Raw genomic sequence first — 22117 nt, 5'->3', positions numbered from 1 at the left:
CCCAGCCTGGCTCCCAGAGCTGAACGTATGTCCCTTGGAAGTCCAGCCAGGGAATGCTTACAGGAGGGGCTGTGTGAGCAAAGCCAAGAGCAGGGATAAGGCACCATGGCACCTGCCCCACTTCATCTTCCTTCTTCCCTCCCTCCCTCCCTTCCTTCTTTCCCTCCTGCCGTGTCACCTGCCTCGCTCCTCCAGAGACCTCCCTCACCTCTGGCGCGAGCCTTGGCCTCACTTCTCTCCAGGCATGGGCTCCATTCACCCTCCCCACTCACTTCTCTGGCCTTGTCTTCTGCTGCTCCCCTACTCTTCCCATCCCAGCAATGGCCCGACCATGCTTGAACCTTCAGACCTTGGCGCTGGCCATTCCCTCAGCCAACACGTCCGCATGGCTCACTCCTTCCCCGTCTTCAAGTCTCTACTCATTTACCTCCAGTCTTCACACCCACACACACTTCCTATCCTCCTTTTCCACTTTTCCTGCTTAGCATGTATCACAAACACACATTTTGCACAGAATATCAGCTCCAGGAGGACAAAGACTGTTTTAAATGCTTATATCCTTAGCTCTAGGATGGTGTCTGGTTCTCTGCCAAGAGAACGAAGGGGTCTGCGCCGTGTGTCCAGAAGTGCTGTGACCAGGTCACCTGAGCCTGACACTGGGCTCAGCATCAGCAGGAGGTTCCAGGCAGTGGGCCGAGTATAGGTCTGAGGCATAGCTCCAGACTGCTGGAGGGGTTCTGGGGGGATCCTCTAGCTGGCCTGCCTCCAAAGCCACCTCCCGGACACCTGAGGATGCCAGAAGGCTGCAGTGGTCAGTGGGGCAGAGGAGGGTCTGTATATGCCCCTCTCATCTGTGGCTGAGGTCTTAGGGTCACACTGCTCTGGAAGGAACACCAGGGAAGAAAGTGGCCACCCTCCTTGTGTTTACGGGGTCACCGAGGCTGAGAGGGGAAGAGATGGGTCCAGGGTCACAGAGGGAGGCAGCTGACTAACACTTCCAGCTGTGGGGTCCTCCCTAGACGATCCCAGGCCCAGTCCCTGGCTCGGTTCCTCCCACGTGGAATGTCAGACTCACTCACGTCTCTCCTCCACCCTGTGCCCCCAGCCCACTAATCTCAGTGACCCTCATACCTGGCACTCTTCCTATCACCTGTTCTCATGCTGTTGCTATTTCTTCATCTTTTAAAATAAATGATACCTTTGAATGAATATGTATCACAGTTGTATAAGTACAATCACATAATGAACCCCCAAATTTACCCCAGCCCCAGAACTGGAAAATCATTACTAGCTTTCCCTACTCCCATGCTCCTCCCCATCTTAGCAACGTTTCTGTCTCCATGAAGGAATTGTGCCTTTTCTTTTCAGTGAAAAGTTGGTCCCTTCTCTCAAGGAGTTTACTATCTTTTTAAAAAATCTTGGCTGTGCTGGGTCTTCGTTGCTGCATGTAGGCTTCCTATAGTTGCGGCGAGCAGGACTACTCTTCAGTTGCAGTGTGCGGCCTTCTCTTTGCGATGGCTTCTCTTGTTGCGGAGCCTGGGCTTCAGGGCGCTCGGGCTTCAGTAGTTGCGCCTGCCTACGGGCTTAGCTGCCCCACAGCATTCGGAATCTTCTTGAACCAGGGATTGAACCCATGTTCTCTGCATTGGCAGGTGGATTCTCAACCATTGGCCCACCAGGAAAGCCCCTTTCTTTTTTTTTAAAGTAGTTTCATCACATGCATGCATGCTCAGGTGTGTCCGACTCTTTGAGACCCCATGGACTGTAGCCCACCAGGCTCCTCTGTTCATGGGATTCTCCAGGCAAGAACACTGGAGTAGGTTGCCATTCCCTTCTCCAGTGGATCTTCCCAACCCAGGGATCAAACCTGGGAGTTTTATCACATATGTACATCCAAAGAATATATTGCTGTTTGCTTGTTTTTAATGGTATAATGTACGACATCACTATGCCTGCACGCTTTCTCCGTGTCATTACAGGTAGCTCCTGTACCTCACTTTTCACTTATGTATTGTATTCTGCCCTATGTGACTGGACTGCAATGTAAGTATGTCCCCTGTTGATGGACATCTGGGGTGTTTCCAGTGTCCCCTGACCTTGTGCCCCTCGTCAGCCAAACCTCTTGCAAGGCCCATTCCACTTCACCAGGACCCTGCTCGCTGGCCCTTCCTTCCCTCTTCCTCTGCCCCAGCTCTGTCCACACGACTGCAGTTTCCCCAGTCTCTACTTCAGCTCTTCTGAGCTCTAGACCACACGAAAGGCGTAATCATTTATTGAGCACTGACTCTGTGCCAAGCACCATCCTCAGCATTGTACATGTTTTGTTTCATCTGATATTCACATCAACACAAATGGTAGGTATTTTGATAGTATTAGACCAACTTTACAAATGAGAAAACCGAGGCCCGGCAAGGCAGAGTAACTTGCCCAGGACTACACATCTATTGCCCACGTCCCATAGGCAACTCAAAGTCGATGTGTCTCCAGTATAAATTATCATCTTCCTCTTCAGACCAGTGCCTTCCCATTCTCCATGTTCAGTGGGGACATCTCCAACACCCCAAGCCCAAGCCAGAAACTGGAAGGCAATCCTGGGCCTGGCCGGTCCTCACCCACTCCTCCCTCCAGTCTGAGCTTAGCCTGAGGCTTTTACCTCCTTGGTGTCAGGCGAATCCTTTCTCTTCTGTCCACCCTCCAGTGCTGACCTGAGCTGTCCCGCTGCCCCTCCTGGAACAGCCTTGCCCCACACTTCCTTACAGGCCCCAGTCTCCCCCTTTCCCAGCATCCTGCAAACTGCAGCTCAGGTGGGCTTTCTAAACCTCATCTTACCAGGTCCCCACCTCCAGAAGGAAAACCAGCGTCCTCTACCCACCCCCATCCCGCCCCGCCCTGTCTCCTCAAACCATGAAGTTCGGCATCCAGCCCCAGAAAGGACCACCCCCCGACCCTTTGCTCTGTCTCGTTCTCTAGGAAGCCATCTGTGGCCTCAGATCAAGACTGAGCTGTGAGGCCCCTCTGAGCCTTGCATGCAGCCCCTTCTTCACCCCTCAGCTCTTTCCTGTGATCACCTGTTCCCAGTAGGGGCTGTGCCCCTTGAAGACAGAGACCCAAACTTACCCGCGTAGCCTGTACACAGGAGGTGCTCAGTGGCTGTTGAAAGGCTAAAAGCAGAAGCAGGGACAAAAGCCATGGGTGTTGCTGCCTTCTGAGTCCCAGAAGCAGGATGATCCTCCCAGCCTGGGATCGGTGGACCCTGGCCGCCCTGCCTCTGCACCTGTTCCCCGGAACCTCATGAGACCATTTCCTGCCCCCTGCCTTTTGACAGGATTTTCCTCTCTGCTTCTTCCTTTCCAACTCTGGAATTCCCCACGATGGGAGAGCTCTGCCCTCACGAAGAAGGCAGAGCCTACGTCTTACCTCCTCTCAGTCTACTTCAGGCATTTTCAGGGGTGGGGTGATTATGCTCCCATGGGGGAAAAAATTGGATCCTTGAAAGGGAGAGATTTTTTAAAATCTTACTTTTTTTGTATAAAGCAAAGATATATGTACAGTACACAAACAGATATACAGTATATCTGTGGTATTAAAATATCATGCAAGTAAGGGGAAAAAATGCCTAAAAGTCTCCTGAGGAGGGGAGACTAAGAGAAAAAAAAATGTTGAGAAACTCTGATCCAAAAAAAAAACCAAACAAACAAACAAAAAAAGAAACTCTGATCCACACACTGGGGCCTTGCCTTGCCTGGTCCAAGGACTGGCCAGGACTGAAGGAGAGTCCAGAGTCTTCTCCCAGGGCAGCTCAAGGTTCCTCCAGGGCTGACCCCCCCCCCATCTGCCAGCTGGAATCCCCCCCCATGCCATCCCCTCCCTGCCCTGTGCCTGGCAGCGCACCCTTCTGTGTCCGGACTCCTCTAATCTAGTCCTGTCTTTACTGAGGCCACAGATCGGCCCTTCCACTCACTCGCCTGGGGGCCACCCAGCTCCCAGGACTTGCAGGAGTTGGAGGCCCCTCAGCTCCTGCCCAGCCTTGGGCTATAGCATAACCTGGGAGCTTCTGAGAGAACCCAGGAGGTAAGCCCCACCACAGGAGGCCCCCAAGAAGCGGGGTTGCCACTGTGGGACAAGGCTTTCTTTATTGGGGTGGATGCAGGGTCACAAATAGTCTTAGAGGGGCTCTAGGAAGATGGAGTCACTTAAGGGTGGTACAAGACTGAGGATCTATCTTCAGGGTACACAGAGACAGGGGTGAGGGAAGCGACCCCGTGCTGGTGAGACACGGTCTTGGGCAACACAGATACTCTGCGGTCTTCAATCGTCGAGGGATTCTCCAGGACTTGGGGCTCCTCTGGCTTGTTGGAGCCAATGAAGAACAAGTAGATGATGGCACCACAGTAGGCACCCAGGGGTGGTGCCACCACCGGCACCCACCACCAGTCCTTGGTTCTGCAGGCAAAAGGCAGAGACCTGCTTAGGGGGCCAGCACCCAGCATGGCAGCTGTGTCTACCTCAGGCCAAGATGGGGGAAGGGGTGGCAGGGGGTGGAGAGTAGAGGAGGAACCCCCATCCTAGCCCAGGATTTGGCCCTGAACCTGGGACACTGATCAGCTTCAGCCTGATTCAGGGACAGCAGTGGGTCTGGGGCAGGGCTGACATTCAGTCTAGGAGCAGGGTCTGGAGGAAGGTCAGGACCCATTCCTGCCTCCCAGGCCACTGTGAGGGGTGGCAGGGTAGTGGAGGGGGCGGATCTCCAGGATGCTTCCGGGGCTGTTCCACCCTCCACATGCAGGGAACCCGCAGGAAACTCCCAGGAGTGAGCTGGACCATGCAGTACCTAAAGACCTGTGAGCCCCAGCCAGCGAGGAAGGTGAAGAAGCGGGGAGGCAGATCCCGGGATGGGTTGATGGCATATCCCGAGTTCATGCCCAGGGATACTCCGATGATAACAATAAGGATGCCGGTCACAATGGCCTGTGTCCCCAACAGTGTTGGGTTGTTCCCCTTGTCTGTGATGGCTAAGAGACATAGCTGAAGCATCCCAGTCACCACCACCTGGGGAGAGACACCATGGCAGCACCTGGGCCCCCAGCCAAGCCCAAGGGCCTCAGCAGCGCCCCCTGCCCCCACCCGTGGCAGAGCCATGACTCTGTATTGTCCCATCCAGGGTTCTTGTCCGCTCCACCACAGGGGGCTGCCTGCTGGCCCCTTCTTGAGTGGCCTGAGGAGGACCACCTGTGCCTGGACCACTGACCTCATCCAGGAAGCCCCTCCAAAGTGTCATGTGGTCAGGAAGGTAGGTGGCAAAAATGTTAGCAGTGGCTGTGGGGCCGGTCACCATCAGCTTTCCCCCCGAGAAGTCGATAATAGCGGCTGTGGGAATACAGACTGAGTGTGAACGTGCCCCTCGACTGAACCCCACCACTGTCCCAGAGATGAGGCTGTAGGATGGAGGGCAAGGAGTGCCTCTGAGACTCTTCTATCCCAGCATTTTCACAGGGGAGGACACGCTCAGATCTGCCCATATTTCAGGGGAGGAGGCCGAGGCCAGAGGTGGGCTGCCCGGAGCAGGTCACTCACTGTAGAAGAGGCTGTAGATGGTGGCCGCTGCCACGAAGGAGCCCAGGAACTGACCCAGAACATACACAGGAAACTTCTTCCAGGACATGCGGCCTAGTGCACAGCTGGTGAAGGTCACGGCCGCATTCATGTGGGCCCCTGCAGGGAGGGCCAAGGGTGTCGGCAAAGAAACAAACAACAATCAGTAATACCAGGAGCAATGACAGCTGCGATGATAATAGCGAGCATCTGTGAAGGGACGGTCCTCACAGGGACCCTGAGAGGCAGAAACCGCCGTCTCCATCTCCCCATGAAGCAAAGCAATGGGTGGAGAGTTCAGTCGCTTGCCTGAGAGGACCCAGCTTGTAAAAATGGTGGGTCAAGGGGGCTCGTGAAGCGTCTGGGCAGAGGAAAGTGGCCCATGAGGGCAAGGCACCAGCTGACTTAGAGAAGGGGCTGGCTGGCAGGGGGCCGGAGAAGCCCATAGGGGACACCCCCCGGGCTTGTCGGCTGGGGCCCAGCCTACTCACCAGAGATGTTCCCCGCCATGTGTATTCCTATGGTGACTCCGAAGCCAAAACCCAAATTGACAGCGAGGTAGCTCCCCATTTTACCTCCTAGAACCATGTGGGCCACAGCACCGAGACCAAACACCTGTAGGAGAGGGCCTTGAGGGGACCACCCACCAAGACAGCCCTCAGAGGAGGGCTCAGAGCTCAGCTGGGGCTCCGTGCCTCCACACGCTAGGTCTCCCTGGCATTGCCCTTGGGGACCCCCTTCTGCCATACCTCCCTCCTCCAGAGATATGCCTCCTCGTGACCTCGTCCCGTTGCCCCTGCCAAGGCCTGTCACAACTGACCAGTGGGAGCTGGGTGTGTGCTAGAGAAGGAGTCGGGTGAGGAGAGACAGTCAGGCTCCCATGGACCTAGCCAAGTACCTAGACTCCAAGTCCACCTGAAGGGCTTCCAGAAGGACAGGGCTGGTGTGGATTGGACCCCTCAGATCTTCTCAATTGTCAGCGTAGTCCAAAGGAAATTTTTTCAGGGACTCTGCAAACTTCCTTCTGGACTCTGCCAGGACCCACTGCCAACCCTCACCATGTCCACACGCATCAGCCCTGGAAGCTCACCCTCAGGCATCACCTCTGAACTTCTCACCCATCCCTAACCACCAGATCTCAGAAGACTCTCCCCACTGAGCCCCTTCACAGGGAGGTTAGAGACCTAAAAGGAGGCCCTTACTCAACCTCCCCCTAGCCACTGACACCCCCTCCCACTGCGTCTGTGCTTCCTTCCCCTCCAGCTGTGGCTCCTGTGCCCTCCTCTGGCTCCTCCTGCAGAGGCCTTCCTCCCTCTTGCCTGTGTCTTCTACCCTCCCCTTGACTGGCTCCTGCAGACTTGGGTCTCTTCTTTCCTTAAAGTAGAGCTTCCACCTCATCCCGGCCTCCCTGTCCAGCTGTGGACTCCTGGATGCCTCCTCCCATGTCAGTCAGGCTCTAGGAAGGACCCGCTCAGTTCCAGTTTAGTTGCTAAGTCATGTCTGACTCTTTGCAACCCCATAGACTGCAGTCACCAGGCTTCCCTGGCCTTCACCATCTCCCGGAGTTGACTGATACTCATGTCCGTTGAGTTGGTGATGCCATCCCACAATCTCAGGTCCTCTGCCCCTTCCCCGTCCTCCCTCCCAGCCTGGCTTCTGCTTCCCCCGTCACAGACACCAGTTCCCTTCTCCGAGGGCTCCAGCCTCTGGATTTCCCAGTGGTCCCTTCAGGCATCGGCTCACTTGACTTTGCTGACTTTTACTCTCCTCACCACTCTGCTTCCAGAAAGGACCTCCTCGTTGGCTTCCGTGACATGTCTCTCTCCTGGTTTCCCTCTTTGCTCCGTAGCCTTTCCCTCCCCACAGTTCCTTCCCACGTTCTTCTTCATTCATCTGCCTCATAAATACAGATGATCCCTGTGTTCTATCCCTGGCCCTTTTCATAACCTACCTCAGTCACTCCAGGGTTTTCTTACCAGCTTCAGATACACCTGATGGACTAATTCCCAAAACCTGCACTTGAGAGCCAGATCTCTTTTTCCAAATACCTCCAAGAAGTCTCCAGAGTGTTCCACAGGCATCTCAAGCTCTAAAGCTCACCATCTCTCAGAAAATGTGATCTTCGTTCCATATTCCCCCATCCCAGCAAAGTCAGAAACTTGTATGTTCTCCACCGCACACGGTCAACTCTGGTTATAGTCTCCCCAGATCTTACCCAGTCTCCTTGCAGCCAGAGTGACCTAACACAAAAATCTGACCATGTCTGTCTGCCTTTGGTCCAAACATTCCTGGCTCCCTTCCATTTCTAGGATAAAGTCCAAACTCAGTAAGTCACCATTTAAGATCCTTGATTTTCATGCCTTCTGCCTCTCAGTTTCATATTGGGTCTAGTATTCTCTATGTTGAACACTAGTGTTACCAATAATAGCATTATATGTGTTCTCAGTCACTCAGTGATGTCCGATTCTTTGCGACCCCATGGACCATAGCCTGCCAGGCTCCTCTGTCCATGGAATTTTTCAGGCAAAAATACTGGAGCAAGTTGCGATTTCCTACTCCAGGGGATCTTCCCTATCCGGGGATTGAATCTGCATCTCTCACACCTCTTGCATTGGCAGGTAGATTCTTTACCACTGTGCCACCTGGGAAATCAAATAAATTACTACTATAAAAATAATAACCATTTGGGCTTCCTCGGCTGTCGGTTAAGACTCTGCACTTCCATGGCAGAGGGCATGGGTTCCATCCTTGGTCAGAGAACTAAGGTCCCACATGTCACGTGGTGGGCCAAAAATAAACAAAGAAGAAAAGTATAATAACCATTTATTGAGCACTTACTATGTGCCAGGCACTGGTAAGCAAGTTCTACCTCTCACCTCCTTTAACCCTTAAACCTGTTTACACATTAGGTATTATTATTCTCCCCATCTGACGGATGCGCAACCATAGGTTTAGAGAAGTTGAATGGCTTGTCTCAAGTACACATCTTGGGGCTTCCCTGGTGGTCTAGTGGTTAGGAATCCACCTGCCAATGCAGGGGACAGGGGTTCGATCCCTGGGTTGGGAATATCCCACATGTTGCAGAGCAACTAAGCCTGTGTGCTACAACTACTGAGCCCACACGCAGCAACGACCAAAGCCCATGTGCCCTAGAGTCTGCTCCCCTGAGAACACCTCGCCTGCCTCAACTACAGAAAGCAATGAGGACTCAGTGCGCCAAAAATAATAAATAAATAAATAAATAAATAAATCTTCTAGAAACGAAATAAAACCTAAAAACAACACACACATCTTGCACATGGGAAGCCAGTTTTCGAATCTAGGCAGTTGCCTATGCCACTCTCGGAGAAAACGACTGGATTGCTCCCTTCATGCCTGGCTTTCTTGTGCCTCGGTGTTTTGAGTATGCCACTCCCTCCCTCCAGAATACCTGATCCTAGATCCTGAAAAATTGATACTCTACTTTAAGGCCACATTCAGATGGCACCACCTCTGAGTACTCTATGTTTTGGATGTGTTGTCTTTGAGAGACCTCTAGATGTCCAGACTGCTGGAAGTCAGAGTCTAGATCCATCATCCTATATGATGGCCATGAGCCACACGTGGCTATTATGTGCTTGAAGCTGAGATCTGTAAGTGTAAGGTACACAGCAGATTTCAAAGGCTCAGGAGGAAAAAGAAAATGTAAATCTTAAATAATTTTATATTGATTACATGTTGAACTGGTAACATTATGGACATGTGGGTTAAATACAGTAACTATTAAAACTAATTTCACCTGTCACTTTTTACCTTTTTAATATGGCTACTAGAAAATTTTTACATTACATATGAGGTTCGTGTTGTATTTCCCTTGAAGAGTTCTGGAGTTTTTGAAAAAAGAAATACCTGAAGAATTGTGGACATGAGGTGAAGCCATCAGGGAGGATATGAAGATCCCTAGGAGAGGATGAACCTAGGGCTGAACGTCAGGTCAGCTCTCAGGGGTGGGCATTAGAAACCCCAGCAGGAGCCGCCGTTGAAATGGAAGAACAAGATTTCCCTGGTGGCACAGTGGACAGGAATCCGCCTGCTAATGCAGGGGACAGGGGTTCGATCCCTGGTCCAGGAAGATTCCACATGCCTTGGGGCAACTAAGCCCATGCCCCACAACTACTGAGCCTGTTTGCTGCAATTACTGAAGTCCAAGCGCCTAGAGCCCATGTTCTGCAACAAGAGAAGTCTCCGCAATGAGAAGCCTATTCACCACAACTAGAGAAAGCCCATACACAGCAGCAAAGACCCAGCACAATAAAAAATTAATAAGTCTTAAAAAATAAAGAAATGGGAGAACAAAGAGACAATGTGCCCTGTACCCCAGAAAGAAGCAGTTTCCCAAGGAGAGTGTGGCCCACATGGTCACGTGCTGCCTCTGGGTCAAGCGGGAGAAGGCCTGGAAAGCATCCCATTGGATGTGACAACCCAGGGTTCTTGAGTAGGTGGGGAACACTGTCTCATCAGGGCGTGGGGTCAGAAGTCAGGTGCAGAGAGCAGGAGGGGAGGAGGTGGTAAGAAACAGCTCAAGAGACCAGTGGAGACATCTCTTCGAGAACTTGCCTGAGAAGGGAGGTAAAGTGGTAAATGTGGTAAATGAAGGGGCTCGCAGAGAGAAGTGGGGAGTGTTCTGTGTTCTGCTGTTTTAGGAAGGGAGTCTTGAGTGTGCTAAGGTCAAGAGAGGGAGGAATAGGAGGTACAGAAGAGAGGAAAGAAGCGAAGTGCCTGAGGAGCCTGGGAGGTGGGGGATGAAAAGGAGTGGAGGCTCCTGCCTGGGGGAGGGGGCACTTGTGGACCCACAGGGAGGGGAGGTCTGATGGGTGAGGAGCCAGACACACCTGACAGTTCTCTGCCAGGCTGGAGACCAAGCCATTTGCTGATGACAAATGGCCGGTGAGTACATTAGATCTGGGACAGTCTGAGAACCAGTGCACTAGCCTAGATAGGGGAAGGGAGAGGCCGCTGAGCAGGGCCTGCTGGGTCCCACAGGAGCCCCAGGACAGGTGCAGGGGAGCCCAGACACAGGCCGGCTTCGGGCCAAGGGTGGGGTGAGGATAGAGGACAGGGGCAGAGGGGGCATGGAGGTGGGGAGCGAGGCCAGGCCAGGCTGACAGATTCGGGGTAAAGAGATCCAGGCGCTGGAGCAGCCATGGAGGGTTTGAAGAGCAAGGTCCCCATTTACAAGCAGGAGCTCAAACCATTTACTAAAAACAATGAATGAGTGAATAAACCCCCTGTGCTCCCCTGTGTGTCAAGGTTGCCAGCTGGCAGCCCCTGGACCTCATCTGTTCAGCAAATGTTTTGTTTGATTAATTTGGTTTTGATGCACAGAAGTTTCAGCTTCTCTTGCAAAATCAGAATCTCTGTCAACAGCAGCCTGCATTCCAGGTGATGTGGCGATAGTCAGCCAAAGTGGTGGCAGCCACGTCCTCACACAGGTCAGCACTCTGCCGTTAGCCACAGTCCCCACCTCCCTCGATGATTCTCTCAGGCTCCGACAACGTGAGTTTTGCAGCCCCTGCCCTATTGCTCACAACCCCAGCTGGGTTTCCAGGGCACTGATAGCCCAGCTCCTCCCCTCCCTGGTCAGTGAATGTGGCCCAGCCTGTCCAGGTGCCTCCAATAGCCAGAGGCCCAGCCTGGAGGACAACACCCCGAGGCTACAGAGTGGAACAGAGTAGAACAGTCTGCTTCCTTCATGTTGCTGCAATAAATGGGGCCCAAGGTCACTCTAGCTTTTCTGGCGAAACCTTCACACTGATGACTCATTGAGCTTCCTATCACCTGCGAAAGCCCCTACTTCTTGGCACAGGCCTGACACCTAAAAATAACAACAACACAATGTCCCCTGTGAGCTTAAATCTCACAAAGTTCTTTTACATGTTACTTCCCTTCAATCCTCACGGCAACTGAGTGGCAAATGTTTCTATTCCCAGGGAAAACAAAGGCCTAGAGAGGGGTCTTGAACTTTCCAAAGCCTGGACCTGAGGGCCTTCCCTCGGCTGGGAGAGAGTTAGAAATCCAGCTAAGGTAAGAGACAGAGCATGGAGATCAAAGGTTAAGACCAGGATATTAGGCTAGACTGGATTTAATCTTAACTTAAAATGTGACCTTGGACAAGTGACTTTGTCTCACAAAGCCTCAGTTTCCCCATCTGTGAAATGGGGATAATAATAGCATCTCCCTTATAGGGCTGTTATTAGGATTTGGGAAGAAGCTGCACAGGATGGCTTAGCATTATAGTGCCTGATATGCAGTAGGTGCTCAATAACCACCTCAATAAAAGAAGGAGAACCGCCAACATGGGCAGTGGGCAGGCAGGAATGCATGTGGGTGGTGCCTGCTTTCCCTAGGAGCTCTCCCAGGAGGCACCCTCCCACCTCCATAGTGCCAAGGTCTAACAACCCTCATGGGGCTGGAATGTCTTGTCAGCAATTAATTACTTTGCCCTGGATTAAGGCAAGAGAGGGTCCAGATGCTGTCTTCGCGGCTCAGGAGGGCAGGTAATGGAGGAGAGGGAGACGGCGAGAGGCAAGGAGGGGAGGGCAGCTGAGAGAGTTTGTCAGCTTGAGAATCAACCAACACATATGAGCCAGGTGTGTGCTGGGTGTCCAGCTCCAAATCTTCTTCACACAAGTCAGCCAGCTCAATATTAGCATTGCACTCATCAGTGAGAAAGGTTAAGTTCTGAACAGTTAAGATATTTATGTAAGATCATACAGCTAGAAGACAGCAGAGCCAGCATTCAGACCCAGCTCCAAAGCTCATGGAGGCCCAGTGTCACACTGTTAATAATGTCTGGGGCCAGACTGGACATCAAACCAGTCAATCCTAAAGGAAATCAACCCTGAATATTCATGGGAAGGACTGATGCTGAAGCTGAAGCTCCAGTATTTTGGCCACCTGATGCGAAGAGCTGACTCACTGGAAACAACCCTGATGCTGGGAATGAGTGTGTGGAAGACTGGAGGAGAAGAGGGTGACAGAGGATGAGATGGTTGGATGGTATCACCGACGCGATGGACGTGAGTTTGAGCAAACTCGGGGAGATGGTGAAGGCCAGGGAAGTCTGGTGTGCTGCAGCCCATGGGTTGCAAAGAGTCAGACACAACTGAGCGACCAAAAGCAACAACAATAATGTCTGAGAAGACAGGCTCTGAGCGCAGGGAGACCTGCCCACGGCCAGCTGATGACTCAGTGGCAGAATGATCAGGGTACGAACCCAGGTGTCCAGAGTCCCCGGGGCAATATGGGTCCCACTATCTCTCCTACACTGTGACTCAGTGCACAGACACTCACTCGCACACACACGCTCATCCTCTCCCCTCCCCCCACCACCACCTCTGTTGTGCCCCCGAAGTCATTATTCCCCTTCCCAGAGGCCAACCCTTCTTGTCACAGACCCAGGCCTTCAGAAGGTACAAATAAGAGTGGCCACAGCTCAAGGCAGAGGCTGGATGGGTGAGTGACTGGGCTGAGGCGGGACAGGGAGTCCCCAAGAAAACCCACATCCCACTTGCATCTGGATTCTCCCCTGTCATCCCCTTAAAGAGACCTCCCCAGTTCCCCCAGGACCTCCCAGGTTGCCATTCCCTACTACTCTGGGCCGTCCGCAGCCCCTCACCCTGCTGACTGCTCCCCTTTCTTCCATAACCTGGTCTCCCCCCACCTTCTCCTCTCACCTCTCTGGTCACCCAGGCCCTTCTGTGTGCGCTCCTCATTCTTCAAGCTCTGTCCTCAACTCAGTTCATTTTTCTTTCTATACGTTCTCATTGTACAAATTTTATAACCACTATTCATGTTCTGATGAAGTCTAACTATTTATGTCAGCCCAGACCACATTGCAGATTTCCAGGCCTCTATACCCAGCCATCCCCACCCTTGAGATTCCCCCCACCCCCAGCAGCTCACCTGATCGCAGGAAAGCTGACCTCACGCTGAAATGGCCCCCTCAGCATCTACCCCACATCTGTTGCTCGCAGTCTTCTTTGTTCCGTCTCCTCTAACTCCCCTGGATGTGTGCTTTCTTCTCCATCCCTGGACTAGACTGACCCTGGACTGATCCCTGGACCTCCACACTCTCTCTCTGTCCTAGGCCATCCCAACGGCTTCTTCTTGGGCTCCCCTCCCTCCAGCATTGCCCACTCTGCTTAGGCTCCACAGGGAGCCCAGAATTTCTTCCTAAAACCCACCACTGACCATATCACTCCCCTCCTGGAAAACCTTCAGTGTCTCCCCATCACCCTCAGGATTAATTCTCAAAGCCTCCACATCCTCTCCAATCTCTTTACTATTTGTTTCCCTTCTCCTCACTCCCAGTCATGCCCACAATGCACCCAGCCACCTGTAACTCAGGATTTCACTTTGCCCCACATATTGTGAGCCCTTTCTCTCCCAAAAAGACTTGGTGAGAAAGACAAGTCCTTGTTTTTCCATGCTTCTCCCTCAGAGGCTGGGGAAGGGACAGTGTGATCCAGCTCCCAGAGGTGGGGAGCAGGTCATGGGTTGCCCTTACGGAGCCCCACCTTTCTGAGGCCCCACTTTCCTGAGACCCTTTCCTCAGAGTCTGCTCACTCTGTACCCGCCCACCCCCACCCCCCACCGCCCACTCACCATCATGACATATGTGCTGATGAACTCTGCCAGGAACTCTCGAACATTCTCATTCTGCCATATGACTTTCATCTTTGTTGCTGTAGGTGTCGAGACCACCTTGGACATGCGGGTGGACCTGAAACAGCAGCCGGAGGAGCCCATGGGCAGAAATGATCAGGTGCACTTATTGTCATGGCTGAGTTAATGGGTAACCCAGTGGCCTCCCCACACATGACTGCTCTTGCCCAGGGCAGCCGGTACCTCGGGGGTCAGAGGCATATGAGAGCCCAGGGACGTGGAGAGGGACTAGGGTTGGACATCCAGGTCACGTCCCTTCTTCCTCCTGCCAGAGACTAGACCACTGGGAAGGTGCACCCATGAGGTCAGGGTGCAGAAGGGGGCAGTTGGGGAGCCTGTAAGTGCCGTCTATGGTGCCAAAGAGCCTTGAGGGAGAAGCAGGTGGGAGAGAGCAGGCGGGAGAGTAGAGCTCAGCTGTCTGCCTGCCTGCCTGCCTGCCTGCCCATTTGCTGGGGCCAGAGCTCTGGGGACACAGGCAAGGCATCAGGCAAGATCTGGCAACTGCAAGGCTCTGCGAACAGCACAGGGTGTGGCAGAGTTGGCTCCCAGGCTCCATGAACAGCACTGAGTCCCGAAGCACACACCAGGTTCTGTCTCTGCAGCAAGGTCAGCATGAACAGATGCTTGTGAGTGAATGAGTGAGTAGTAGATGTGCAGAGTACACTCAAATGAAAAAACTGAGACTTCGTCTGTTCAGTTCAGTTCAGCTCAGTTGCTCAGTCATGTCTGACTCTTTGTGACCCCATGAACTGCAGCAGGCCTGTTACTCTCCCCTAGATCCCCAGCACTCCCACAGTGCCTGACGCACGGTAGAATGTTGATAAACATTTGTTTGGTAAATGGATGATTGGATGGACAAGTGAAAGAGTGAGTTAGAGGCTCTATCTTCTGTTGGGGCTGAGGGAACAAGAGTTGAGTTTGGGGAAGGAGACAGCCCGGAGGCTCTGGAGGAGGAGGAAGAGATACCTGTTTGCAGCCTTAGTGCTTATTCAGACTGGTGACCCTCCCCTCTGCCATGCTGCCTGTCCCTCGACTTCCTCACCCTGCTGGGGACTGCCACATCACCCCCACCCCGCCACAGCTTCCTGGCTTTCCCCAGCCTCACAGCAGCAAAGAGTGAGCCCTGAGAGTGAGAAATGTAAGCCGGGCATGGACAAAGCACAATCTACGTTTCTGGCTGAGAACCCAAGTTCATTTCTCACCCACCCTAGTCCTTGTTCTGTCCTTACTTCAGGGAAACAAACCCAGGACTGAGCATATGGAGGGGGATGCAGCGCTGCCTGGACAGTCAGTCCACTAGTGCCCACCCAACTGCCGCTGCCACGCAGCATCCCATAGGTGTTCCCATGCCCCTGTGACTGTCCTCCTTGGCGCTGAGGAAGAGCCTGAGGCAGCAGGAATTCAAGAACAGTCCTGCGGGCTTCCCTGGTGGCTCAGTGGTAGAGAATCCACCTGCCAATGCAGAAGACACGGGTTCGATTCCTGGTCTGGAAGATCCCACATGCTGCTGAGCAGCTAAGCCCATGTGCTCTAGAGCCCAGGAGCCACAGCTACTGAAGGCTTTGTATCATACAGTCCATGCTCTGCAGCAAGAGAAGCCACCACCGTGAGAAGCCCACAGACCACAGCTAGAGAGTAGCCCCCCGCTCGCTGCAACTAGAGAAGAGCCTGTGCAGCCACGAAGACCCAGCACAACCAAAAGTGAATACATAAACAAATATTATTTTAAAAAAATAGAACAGTCCCAGAAGGTTACACAGGAGGCAGCGGAGAGGCAGACAAAGCAGGAAGTCAGTGACACCAAGGGAGCCCTGGGACCCTGGCCTCCTCCTCCTCACCACACAGCAAGCACCAACAAACCAACGACCAAAGATGCAATGAGTGCCTAGAGTGCCAACTGTGTTCAGCGCACGCACGCTCAGTCACTCACTCTTGTCCAGCTCTGCAACCCCATGGACTGTTACCCGTCAGGCTCTTCTGTCCATGGGATTTCCCAGGCAGGAACATGGGATTGGGCTGCCATTTCCTTCTCCAATGTGTTTGGGGACTGTAGTAAAGAACATTGGCATGATCCCTGCTCTTAGAAAGATGAACAATTTACTAAGCAATTACTGACAGTGTAAGGAGTGTTGCAACGCAAGGACGACAGAGGAGCCTGGTGGGCTACAGTCCATGTGGTCACAAAGAGCTGGACATGACTTAACAGCTGAACAACAAGGAGTGCTGCCACAAGTGAATGCTGGACACTATGGGGTTGCAGGGAGGAAGCAAATGACCCAGCAGCGGGAGTAGGAGGCTCTCCCAGAGAAAGGGAGATCTAGGAGAATAGATGGCTGGTCAGATGAAGGAGCATCAGGGAGGTGGGGGAAAGTCCTGGGTATTGGAATGGTTTGGACAAAGGCTTGCAGTGATGACAATGTGTGAAGTGTAGAGGAATTCTGCAAGGAGGGGCTGCAGAGAGAGGAGGCAAAGCAGCGTGAGAGGGGCAGAGAGGGCAGATGGCCTCATAGCCCACGCTAGGGAGTCTGACCCCAGAGGGTCTTGGGGTGGAGGAGTTAGGCAGGAGCACTGCCTCCTGCTTGGAGGCGGAAATCAGGGAGCGGGAGTGGAGGACATGTGAGCAATCACACGTTCAGCCCAGACAGGCTGAATGATAATGGCAGCCAGAGCCAAGAAAGTGCATGGAGGTGGCCAGGGGAAGGCAGTCCTACGAACAGATGTGTGTCTCATTAGAGAGGAGGATGGAGAGGGGAGAGTCCTGGATGCCCCAGCTCTGGATGGAGCAGCACAATGGTGTGTGAGGCGCATGAGAGAAGCAGTAGGCTTAGGCAGAGAATGAGGAGTCACCTCTGGGTGTGCCGAGTTTGAGAAGCCCGCTAGGCAGCTAAGTGGAGGTGACCAGGAAGGAGCCTGCTGGTAACGATATCCATTTGGAGGTCACCCAATCAGAGATGGTCATTTCATCCAGGGGCAAAAATGAGAGAGCTCACAGCAGGGGAGTCGAAGAAAACTTAGCCTACAAACCAAGAAACCAACCATCAACCAGGTAACTACCTAAATGCATGCATGCTCAGTTGCTTCAGTCATGTCCAACTCTTGGGATCCTATGGACTGTAGCCCACCAGACTCCTCTGTCCATGGGATTCTCCAGGCAAGAGTACTGGAGTGGGTTGCCATGCCCTCCTCCAGAGGATCTTCCCAACCCAGGGATTGAACCCACATCTTTTATGTCTCCTGCACTGGCAGGCGGGTTCTTTATCACTCTGGGAAGCCCCAATTACCTAGATCCTTGCTAATTAAGGAACTAAATATCTGACCACTTAGCAATCAACCCTTCAACTAATCAACCTAGCAACTTAACCAACTAACTGGTTCTCCTATTAGCCAACTCATTTAATTATCTAAGCAACCAACCAGCTGCAAACTACTCAACTAACCTCAAGCCAACCATTCAAGCTGCTAACTCGTATTCATCCATTTAACAAACATTTGGTGAGCATCTACTTAGGAGTCAGGCACAAGGGTTACAAGTAAACCCTGCCCTCGGATGGGTTCTTCCATAAGGAGATGGGTAACTCCCTCAGAGCAAGCAGCCCCTGGGGGTGGGAGGAGGGCAGGTCAGCAGAGCCTTTGGGAGAATGGGCAGGTGGTGGCTGTGAGGGAGTAGGGAGGTGGAAGTGAGCACCTCTTATACTTTTTAGGAGATTGGTGGTTAAATGTGAGGCATGGGGGACAGATGTGTAAGGACAAGGCTGTGACTTCTGGCTGGAGCGCTGGGGGAGACCGGGATCCTTGACTGAGCTGAGACCACAGGAGGCAGGAGGGTTGGTGGGAAGAAGTCTGTCCTCAACTGGGGCTAAGCTAGAGGGTCTGGGCCACTAGAGGGTTTTTGCAAACAGGGTCCAAAGCCCTGGGAGAGTCTCCAGTGGGCATAGTGACGTCGACAGCACAGAGGCGACCCATGCGTTCAGTCTATCCTGGAGCACACAAGCAGACCAACACCCATGCTCGTGTGGAGCTGGCAGGCAGCAAGGAAAGGAAGCAAATAGTACATACATTTGTGTGGTATTGATATGTTTTACCTACTGTCCTACCTACCTGCCGGGAGCTAGAGCAGGGAAAAGGGAGAGGGAAGGACTTGGAACAGGGCAGCCAGGTCCCCTCATTGAGAAAGAGGCATTTAAGCCAAGACAGGAAGGAGGTGAGGGAGCAAACCACGCGGGAAACGGCGGGGAGAATGTTTCAGGCAGAGGGGACGGTCACTGAAGGACTCTGAGCATGTTTGAAGGGAAGGAAAGGAGGGGAGAGTGGGTGGGTGGGATGGGCGAAGGTCAGAGAGGAAACAAGCACTGAATAGGCAGGGCCTTAGCCATTGTAAGGACTTTGGGTTTCATTTCACCTCGAAGAGACCTGAGCCTGAGCAGGTGGGAAGTAGTGAGTTCAGTTCAATTGAGCACAACCTGCGTAGGGGCAGCTGGAACCCCCTGCCCAGCCCCTTGACCCTCATCTGGGTCTTTCTGAGCCTCTCCTCACCCCAGGGCCCAGCCCATGCTTGGCTATGGGTGCAGGTGGAAGAGGCTCTTCTTCCGGGCCCCATGGCTGGAGCAGGGTGGGAAGGAGGGAGTCTTGGTCCATCAGCTGCCATGAGGGAGGAGCTAGGATGGGTCAGGGAGGGCCCTGGGGTGTGTTGGGTGCCGGACAGGAGGGCTGAGGCAGGGGAACATGTGGGATGCTTACCGCCTCTTCCTGTCTAAGTGAGTCATGTTGTCTTTGAGATTTTTAGATGCTGTAAAGCCAAAGAGAGGTCACTGGGGCTGGGGGCCACAGAACTTGGCCCCTCATTCCCATCAGACCTCAGTCCCCCAGGGGAGAAGCCACAGGGACAGCCCCTGCCAGTGCCAACACCTCAACCCAGCCAAGCTGGCAAGAAGGGAGAATGAGGGGTGTGTGTGCTTCAGCCAATAGGGAGAGGCACTGGAGCCCCACCCCCACCCCTGCTGGCTTCAGGACCCTTGGCCCCCCAGGCCAGGGCCCTGCCAAGGTCTTCCTGACCTTCCCAAGCCTGCAGCTCTGGACAATGGAGATGCCCCAGGCTCCCTGCAGCATTTCCACTCTCGCACAGGCCGGTATTACTGCCTTCAGTCCAACCTCAAACCCTCCTGTTGCTGACTTAAACTCTGGCTTTCCAGGGCCTCATCTGTCTCCTCCTTGCACACACACACACAGACACACACACAGGCACACACACATACACCCCACATAGGATGAGGTCCTGAAAATTCACTTAGTCCATATCCCCACCTCAGAACAAAGTCTACCGTCTCACCTTTCCTGAAGACACCCACCCCTTTTATTCCCATTTTCCTTCAAAATGACAGCATGAAGGTGAACCTAGACCTCCCCACCTTGCATGCTCCCTATTCTCCAGCCCCCTTTCTTCCAACTGCCATACAAGCTCCCGCACCTCACCTTGACTGCAGAAACCCTCACTGGGCCCAGGAGGGACTCCAGAGGAAGAAACCACCCCAGCAAAGCCGGGAATCTGCCCCCTACTCTGATCCACATTCTTCCCGCTTTGGTCCCTTGTCGCCGGTCTATTCGCTCCCCACCCCGACCCGACTCCAGGCCCTCCTGGCTGCCTAGCCCCACGCATCCTCCCAATCTCTGCTCCACCACTGGTCCTCCAGTCAATTTACAGGTAAGCCCAGAAAGAACGTGTGACATGCCTATATGAGGCAGCCACTCAGGACTAAACCAGAACAGATATCCAGGCCTTCAGCTCCCAGCTGGGTCCCTTCCCCCGCCACTCCCATGGGTGCCCCGTGCCCATGTGGTCCCCAGGAATGGCATCCCCGAAGCCTGAATCCCAGGGGAGGCCCCCTGTCCCAGCCCTACCTGGGGCCCAACTCACTCTGCTGAAGGGCCTTATGCTCCCAGTTGCCTGCCTTGGGGCCTCTCAGTCACAGCAGCCCCTGGACAGCTTCCTCCATGACCGTCTCGGGCTCTGGCTGCAGCCTCGGCTAGGGCTCTGCGGTCCCTATGTGCCCAGCCAGAGCCCGCCTCTCAGCCCTCCTCAAGGCAACCCGAGTGCTACTCTGCTCTGCTCCTCCAGGGAAGAGGTCAGTGGAGCAGGGGTTTGGCCCTTGTCACTCGAGCCAAGTGCAGACACACTGCCCAAAATAGCACCCCTTCTCCTGCCAGCAGTGCCGTGGAGACAGGGTTCTGAGGCAGCCATTGTGAGGTCAGAGGCGGAGCTCCCAGTGGGTGCTCTGGGCCTCTCGGTTTCAGAGGAAGGGCCTGTTGTACCAAGCCAAGTGTCCAGCACAGAGCCAGAGGAAGTCCCCCGCCCCGTTCCCCGGGTCCCAGAGCTGGGGGAGACTCCGGAGGCCCCTGAATCCCCCTCTGTGGGGAGAACTGCACAGAATGGGGATGTGAGGTGGAAGATTCTGAAGATCAACAGCCAGGTGGAAGGGCTGGGAAGAAGCCCCTGAGTCAGTCCTGAGGAAGCCTCCATCCCGAAGGAGGAAGAGGAGACTCAGGCCCTGGACTCTGAGGGGAAGAGACAAGAGCCGTATCTGCAGGAACCCTCAGTCCAAGAAGGGAGGTAGAGGCCAGCCTGGCTCTCTGGAGGCCCTTAGTCTGGTAGGGAGGAGAACAAGCCTGGGCCTCGTCCTCCGGGAGCCCCCATTTTATTTTAGTGAGGAGAGGGGAAAGCTAGGCCTAGCCCTCAGGATAACACTTCCCATGGGAACAGTAGGCAAGGCCTCTGGGAAGGAGCCAGGCTGGACCAGAGGGCATGCCCACGGGTGGGTGGCCAGGGTGGGTCAGGAGCCAGCCAGGGGACCATCCACCATCTATGAGAGGACCTCCGGAGCCGGGGCATGCTGCTAAGTCGCTTCAGTCATGTCCAACTCTGTGCGACCCCACAGATGGCAGCCCACCAGGCTCCCCAGTCCCTGGGATTCTCCAGGCAAGAACACTGGAGTGGGTTGCCACTTCGTTCTCCAATGCATGAAAGTGAAGAGTGAAAGTGAAGCCGCTCAGTCATGTCCAACTCTTCACGACCCCATGGACTGCAGCCTACCAGGCTCCTCCATCCATGGGATTTTCCAGGCAAAAGTACTGGAGCTGGAGCATGGGTGAGCCTCCAAAGACAGGCAGTCTGGGATCTGAGCAGATGACTTGGTGCTGAGGAACAAAGGAGGGGTTGCTGGTCTGCAGACTAAAAGGAGACCTGCCAGGTGGAGTCGTGGAGGCTGGGCAGTGGGTCCAGAAAGTTCTGAGGCAGCCCCTTATTGTGGAGAGGGGTTGTAGGGTTTGGTTGCAAAGCCAACTCAGGTAATAGAATTGTCCTCTAGAGGGTGCCAATAGAATGGATCTGGTCTGGAACTTGCCTTGCCCAGCCAAGCCACAACTCCCCACCGCTCCCTGGCCCCTCCCCACCACCCCCACCCCAACCCCACTTCTGCCACTTTGGTTCAGTGGGTCACGAATCTGCCTGCAATGCAGGAAATGCAGAAAATGCAGGTTCGATCCCTGGGTAGGCAAGATCCCCTGGAGGAGGGCATGGCTACTCACTCAAGTATTCTTGCCTAGAGAATCCCATGGACAGAAGAGCCTGACAGTCTACAGTCCATGGGGTCACAGAGTCAAACATGACTGAGTTGACTTAGCATGCACTTGCCCACACACCACCCCTCCTAGACCAGCAGGTCACTCACTCTGTAAGGAGAGGCAGAGGCAGAGACCATCGTTAAGGAATGGACTCTACCACAGCAGCCCTGTGGCTGAGGCTCTGTCCCTCACTGCCTCTGCAGAC

At 53.9% G+C, this 22117-nt stretch overlaps 1 protein-coding gene across 10 annotated transcripts; it reads right to left on the bottom strand.

The window, feature by feature from the left end:
- Positions 1–4114: 4114 nt before the first annotated feature.
- On the bottom strand, positions 4115–20400 carry AQP7 (aquaporin 7). 10 transcript variants are annotated; one of them, XM_060409152.1, is made up of 9 exons: positions 20194–20400; positions 19036–19084; positions 16229–16345; positions 14239–14356; positions 6084–6207; positions 5575–5712; positions 5249–5367; positions 4832–5049; positions 4115–4443 (listed from the first exon to the last, which is right to left on the bottom strand). In XM_060409152.1, the coding sequence occupies exons 2-9, from the start codon at positions 19059–19061 to the stop codon at positions 4194–4196; spliced, it is 1110 nt and encodes a 369-aa protein (XP_060265135.1). In that variant the 5' UTR covers positions 19062–19084; positions 20194–20400; the 3' UTR covers positions 4115–4193. The 10 variants fall into 10 exon arrangements, with proteins under 10 accessions (XP_060265135.1, XP_060265137.1, XP_060265134.1 ...); XM_060409154.1 differs by lacking the exon at positions 19036–19084 and adding an exon at positions 17146–17314; XM_060409151.1 differs by having other exon boundaries at positions 20210–20400.
- Between the last annotated feature and the right edge of the window lie 1717 nt (positions 20401–22117).

This window comes from Ovis aries, chromosome 2 (assembly GCF_016772045.2).
Source record: "Ovis aries strain OAR_USU_Benz2616 breed Rambouillet chromosome 2, ARS-UI_Ramb_v3.0, whole genome shotgun sequence".
Taxonomy (NCBI): Eukaryota; Metazoa; Chordata; class Mammalia; order Artiodactyla; family Bovidae; genus Ovis; species Ovis aries.
The sequence above is the reverse complement of the archived record's forward strand: the minus strand, read 5'-3'. Positions and strand labels throughout refer to the sequence as shown.

What these genes read in the sequence shown, in the direction of transcription:
- AQP7 (XM_060409152.1), bottom strand. Translation starts at nt 19,061, where the DNA reads ATGACTCACTTAGACAGGAAGAGGCG. An exon ending in TCAGCACATATGTCATGATG is followed by an intron (nt 6,208 to 14,238) that starts GTGAGTGGGCGG and finishes CCTCTCCTACAG; the next exon opens with GTGTTTGGTCTCGGTGCTGT. An exon ending in GGAGGGGCTTCCTGGATGAG is followed by an intron (nt 5,050 to 5,248) that starts GTCAGTGGTCCA and finishes GTCTCTCCCCAG; the next exon opens with GTGGTGGTGACTGGGATGCT.